The 6,633-nt window shown below is 48.3% G+C and overlaps 1 protein-coding gene across 1 annotated transcript; it reads left to right on the forward strand.

Moving 5' to 3' along the window:
• Positions 1-3,857: 3,857 nt before the first annotated feature.
• On the forward strand, positions 3,858-4,983 carry LOC103587747 (galactoside 2-alpha-L-fucosyltransferase 2-like). Its single transcript, XM_008569288.1, has one exon. The coding sequence runs from the start codon at positions 3,858-3,860 to the stop codon at positions 4,869-4,871; it is 1,014 nt and encodes a 337-aa protein (XP_008567510.1). The 3' UTR covers positions 4,872-4,983.
• Positions 4,984-6,633: the final 1,650 nt, after the last annotated feature.

Genomic DNA, 6,633 nt, shown 5'->3' on the forward strand with positions numbered 1-6,633 from the left:
CTCAGCCAGTGAGGGAACCGGCCATCCCTATATAGGATCTGAACCCGGGGCCTTGGTGTTATCAGCACCGCACTCTCCCAAGTGAGCCACGGGCCGGCCCTTTCTTTTTTTTTTTTTAAAAGATGACCGGTAAGGGGATCTCAACCCTTGGCTTGGTGTTGTCAGCACCACGCTCAGCCAGTGAGGGAACCGGCCATCCCTATATAGGATCTGAACCCGTGGCCTTGGTGTTATAAGCACCACACTCGCCTGAGTGAGCCATGGGCCGGCCCTTATAGTAGTTTTTCTAAAGACACCAGTCATATTGAATTAGGGTCTATCCTAATTATCTTATTTTTAACTTGATTACCTCTATAAAAGTCCTATCTTCAGAGGCTGGCCAGTTAGCTCAATTGGTTAGAGCATGGTCCTGATAACAGCAAGGTCCAGGTTCAATCCCTGCACCAGTCAGCCACCATACGTCCCCTCACCAAAAAAAAAAAAAAAAAAAAACCAACAAAATAAACCTGTCTTCAAATAAGGTCACATCCTGAGGTACTGGTGGTTAGGACGCCAACCTATGTTTTTGGGGGGAACATAATTTAGCCCACAACAGACTATAACAAGGTCTGTGGGTTGGATGAACAAAAATGTACTACTCCACAGAGTCTACCCCTTGCCCATTATACATACTCTCTATCTCATACCTTCAGTTCCATTAAAAAACAAAACAGCCTCCAAATGATATTGATTCCTCCTCTAGGTCTGTTTCCATCTCATTCATGTGTGACTCCTCCCAGTTCTATGATCTGTGGTCTAAACACTAAATTTGACCATCATGAATATACCCAGTATGAAAAGTGGAAACCCACTGGTCCAAACCCAAAGTGTTTGCTTTGTAGGTGATAATAGCAAACACTTACTGCACGTGTATATGTGCCAAATACTATTTGAATTCTCAGAGAGGTAATGTCACTTGCCCAAAATCACAGCTAATGAGTCTGACAGTCTGAAATCGGCAGCCCATGTCCAGAGCTAGTACTGGATGCACTGAGATATGTCTTCTCTGTCAGCACATGAAATACACTCTGTGCTGGGCTTAGTGAATGGAGGATTTACTTTTGTAGTGATGAGGAAGGGCCTTACCTAAAGTTTGTGGGAGATAAGGCTTGTGACAAAACTGAGAAGGGCATGAGTTGAGCTGTGAAGTGATCCCAGCCTCCCTGGCTTCTTTCATTCAAGTCAAAAGGGGCTGGAAGGGGTTGTACCACCCAAGAGACTGGCTGGGTTCAACAGCTGGGAATAACCCAAGGGGCCCAGACCCTCAGCTGGGTAAGATCAATTCAGATCCAGGCATCTAGTTGACAAGATGAAGTTTCTTCTGATAACTCTCATGTGATCTTACTGGGCTCTGAAGGTTTCAGTGACATAAATCAGAAGCAGGGATATCGTGATGTTAGGTCCTATGCCAAATTTTATCAGCCATAATGAGCCTAAATAAAGGACCACATCTGCATAGCTCTGGCAGCTTCCTAGGTTCAATCAAGTCACACTCCATTTGATTTAGCCCCAATGTTCTTTCTGTGGCCACTCAGTTCAGTTCTCTGACTAGAAACACATGCCTTGGACCAAGTCGGCTGAAAATCTTTTGTCTCTAATTTACCTTTGTGCAGTGCCTCCAGAATAGGCTTCGATTAAAGTCTACTCATGAGGAAGAGTTTTAAAAAGAGTGGTTGGGGACCTCCCACTCACTGGGGAGGGGTTGACAAGTGCTATGGAAGAGCTCAGAGAGTAGGAGCTCCTCAGTCCTTTGACTTCTCCCAGGTATCGCTATTCCTGTCACTCAGAGCCTGATCTTGATCAATGAGTGAGTGACCACCCATGCACTTTGACTATGGCAACATGGCACAGGTGTTGGTCCAGCCTAGACTGCAGAATGATAAGCCTATCAATTATTTTTAGACATAACATAACTTCTAGCAGTAATGAAGTGTTAACTATGACAATGTAAAGTAATGATTGTGCTGCTTTTGCTTACTGGCTTCTAGTCACATAGTCAGAACCGATTCTTTCCTGCTTTGCATTACTTACAGCTGCCCTGCCTGTGCTCAGCAACCACATCTTCAAAGTCTCACTCTTGGGCTGGCCTGGTGGCGCACTGGAGAGTGTGCTGCTTGGGAGCGCAGCAGCGCTCCCGCTGAGGGTTCGGATCCCATGTGGAGACCGGTTCCCGCTCACTGGCTGAGCGTGGTGTGGGCGCAACACCGAGGGTTGCGATCCCATTGCTGGTCCCCGGTACGGGCGCGACACCAAGGGTTGCGATCCCGTTACCGGTCAGTAAAAAAGACAAAAAAAAGGAAAAAAAATAAAAATAAAAATAAATAAAGTCTCACTCTTTCTGGGGCTTTGATTTGTTCCAAGGGATCCCTGACAACAGTTTAATTAACTGCTTCACTCTCTACAAACCACTGGTTCAAGTTTTCTGTCCCAGGATGGGAAAGTCTCACTGCCCTTCACCTCCAGTGAAACCATAGTGAGTCCCATGTGTTCTCTGAAGGATAGTTCTGTGCAAACACCCCACTCCTGGAACTAATTTCTTTTGTAACGACTTGAACAAAACAGGTTGTGTATATACTCAAAGAGAAGGGGATCTTAATCGTATAACTTCGTATAATGTCTGCTACAAAAAAAAAAAAAAAAAAAAAAAGAAGAAAGAAAAAAGATTTTCTAAGATTTCTAGGCCAAGACTAAAATTTTCTTGGGTACTCTTTGCAGATCTGTTCAGGTATCTTCTGGTTACTATTTTGCCCTGCTTCAGGCTGCATCTTACCCATCTCAGCCACTTCAATCCCTATTCTCTCTTTTAATATCACTTGCCAAGTGCCTTCAGGATCTTTTAGTAATACCCAAGAGAGAGTATTTGATTGGCCCAACTCATCTTTTAGAGTCAGCCTATGGTTGTCATAGACCATGGCCAACGAATAGAGAAGCCACTATGGAGCCAAGTGTCCATATTAAGTCCAACTGGCTGTGGCCAGAAGGGAAGGCATGTCTAGTGGTAAGTCCTTGATGGGCAGGGCAGTTTCCCTCCAAAATTAGGCAAAATTATGATATAGGCAGGACATGCAAGGATGGACATCTGTAGAAACTGGATCCCAAGGGGCCGGCCTGTGGCTCACTCGGGAGAGTGTGGTGCTGATAACTCCAAAGCCACGGGTTTGGATCCTTGTATAGGGATGGCCGGTTAGCTCACTTGGGAGAGTGTTGCTGACAACACCAAGTCAAGGGTTAAGATCCCCTTACCGGTCATCTTTTTTTTAAAAAAAAACCTGGATCCCCAGTAAATAGCCGGTATTCGTTCTACCATGTATAGACACCCATGTATGTACACGCACAGTCTATAAACGCCCACATTTAAACATACAGTGTATATATACACCAAGTATATACACTCACATGTATACACACCATTACACACGTCGTGTTGACAACCACCTGCGTGCTATATAGACATACACACCCTTATATGTATACAATACACACACCCATACACTATAATGTACACATGTTCATTTGTATGCGCACAGTGTGACACATCCGTCTACATACACAATATGTAGATACCCATGTGCACACACACCCAATGCATACATGTCCATCTGTGTAGACACACCCATATACGAACACAATGTATACAAACCCGCATAAATACATAATCTAGAGACATACCTGCATACACGTACCCACGTATGTACCAAGTGGCTACATATATGAAAAAATCGTAAACCCACACAACGTTTGCCACATGGCCACGTCCGCGCAGTACCCCAGCCTTCATCCCCCAGCTAATGTGTCCTGCTCTCCCTCCCCTGACAGCCATGGTCGGCACTCAGGCGCCTTTGTCCTTCCCCATGGCCCACGTCATCCTCTTTGTCTTCACGGCTTCCACCATATTTCACCTGCAGCAGCGGCTAGCGAAGATTCAACCCACATGGGAGTTCCAGGCGCTGGAAACGGAGAGCCCCACACACGGCCCGCCCAGCGGGATGTGGACGATCAATGCGATAGGCCGACTGGGGAACCAGATGGGCGAGTACGCCACGCTGTACGCCCTGGCCAAGATGAACGGGCGGCCCGCCTTCATCCCGGCCCAGATGCACAGCACGCTGGCCCCCATCTTCAGAATCACCCTCCCCGTCCTGCACAGCAGCACGGCCAGCAGCATCCGGTGGTGGAACTACCACCTGAACGACTGGATGGAGGATCGGTACCGCCACATCCCGGGGCGGTACGTCCGCTTCACGGGCTACCCCTGCTCCTGGACCTTCTACCACCACCTCCGCCGCGAGATCCTCCAGGAGTTCACCCTGCACGACCACGTGCGCGAGGAGGCCCAGACGTTTCTGCGGGGTCTGCGAGTGAACGGGAGCCGGCCAAGCACCTTTGTGGGGGTCCATGTTCGGCGGGGGGACTACGTGCACGTCATGCCAAGGGCGTGGAAGGGTGTGGTGGCCGACCGACGGTACCTGGAGCAGGCTCTGGGCTGGTTCCGGGCTCGTTACAGCTCCCCTGTCTTCGTGGTCACCAGCAACGGCATGGCCTGGTGTCGGGAGAACATCAATGACTCCCGCGGTGATGTGGTGTTTGCTGGCAACGGCATTGAGGGCTCACCTGGCAAGGACTTTGCACTGCTTACGCAGTGTAACCACACCATCATGACTATTGGGACATTTGGGATCTGGGCTGCCTACCTCGCCGGTGGAGAGACCATCTACCTTGCCAATTACACCCTCCCAGACTCTCCCTTCCTCAAAGTCTTCAAGCCAGAGGCAGCATTTCTACCCGAGTGGGTGGGAATAGCAGCGGACCTGTCCCCCTTACTCAAGCACTAACACTAGCCTGTCCTTGGCAACCCCTTTCATTTTCCGGCTCCCCCCAAGATCATTTCCAGGGCCTGAGGAGCACATTGTTACATGTACCAGTACACTTCCATATTGCATGAGGATGTTTGGGGATGCAAGTAACAGAGATCCCAACTACTGTGTTCAGATAATGTACTCGTGTGTCTCCAAGACTAGCGTTGGCACAGCTCCAGCCAGGGTTAGTTAACTCAGTAGTCGACACCATCACCAGCGACCCCAGCTCCGTCCATCTTCTTGCTGTGCCATCATTGTTTCCTCTTAACCCAGTCACCTCATGGTATCAAAAGGGCTGCCATATATCCAGGTATCACATGCAGGCAACTGCTTCCAGAGGCAGCAAAAGAATTATACTTTGGGGCCGGCCCGTGGCTCACTCGGGAGAGTGCAGTGCTGATAACACCAAGGCCATGGGTTCGGATCCCATATAGGGATGGCCGGTTCGCTCACTGGCTGAGCGTGGTGCTGACAACACCAAGTCAAGGGTTAAGATCCCCTTACCGGTCATCTTTAAAAAAAAAAAAAAAAAAGAATTATACTTTGTGTGTGTGTGTGTGTGTGGCTGGCCAGTATAGGGATCCAAGCCTGTGACCTTGGCTATGCTCTAACCAACTAAACTAACCAGCCAGCCCAGTGAGAGGCATATTCTTATCTTGGGTCCCTTTTGAAGTGTGAGGAAAACCTTTCTAAGCCCTCTGGCATCTTCCCCCCATATAACATGGCAGGAGTTGTGTCACATGCTCATGTGGCCCATTATAAGGCAAGGCAAATGACACTATCGGGATAGGCTCAGTCTCAGATCCTGCAGCTAGGAAGTTGATAGTCCACTTCTGCAGGACATGGCAACTTGCAGAAAACTGGGGTGGTATTACCAAAAAAGAATGGGGAAATGGCTATCAGGTAGACAATAGAGATGCCCCGAGCCATTGTGTAGGTTGTTCGCTACACAAAGTCACCAGGTCAAGAAGGCAAGTGGGGCTTAAGTAGGGCCCGGAGTCTACTCACCAAGCCAACATGAACTTCCCCATCTGACTTAAGATCCCTTCCTATTTAAAGGCTCTGTGGCAGTGGGGAATCTAGTTATACATGGGAGTGAAGTGAGACCAGTATGCTGGAGCACACGTAGCCAGATGTGGGTGGAGAAGTTAGCAGTCTCAGACTGTGAAAGGCCTTGTGAACCATAGCAAGAACTTTGGGTTTTATTCTAAGACCGATGGTAAGCCATCGGAGGATTTTAAGCAGGGGAGTGACATGGTCTCATGTGCTTTGTGGACATATCTGTGTTCTATGTGGAGAAAGGGCTGTAGTGAGATGCTACTATAATATTTCCAGCAAGCAGTGATGGTGGACCAGGGTAGTAATGGTGGAGGGGGAGAGAAGTCTCATTTCAAGGGCCCAACAGAGTCCTCAGTGTCTCTCTCTCACAGTTTCACATGCCTGAATCCTGAGACATACTGTCAGAAGCCACATCCATATAGAGAGTGAAAGGGAGAGGCAATCAGGCACCAGGGCACCAGACATGTGAGTGAAGAAGCGATCTTGAAAATGAATACTCCAGCCCAGCCACCCCAGCATATGCCTTTTGGAGCAGAGCTGAACCATCCCCCCAATTTCCCCAGATCTTGAGCAAAATAAGGTAGTTGTTTTCAACCACTAAATTTGGGGAACTTTGTTATACACCACTAGCTAACTGAGACAAACAAGATATACACCAAGATGCCTCATTCATTCCATT

The sequence above is a fragment of the Galeopterus variegatus genome, unplaced genomic scaffold (genome assembly GCF_000696425.1).
Source record: "Galeopterus variegatus unplaced genomic scaffold, G_variegatus-3.0.2 Scaffold486, whole genome shotgun sequence".
NCBI lineage: Eukaryota > Metazoa > Chordata > Mammalia > Dermoptera > Cynocephalidae > Galeopterus > Galeopterus variegatus.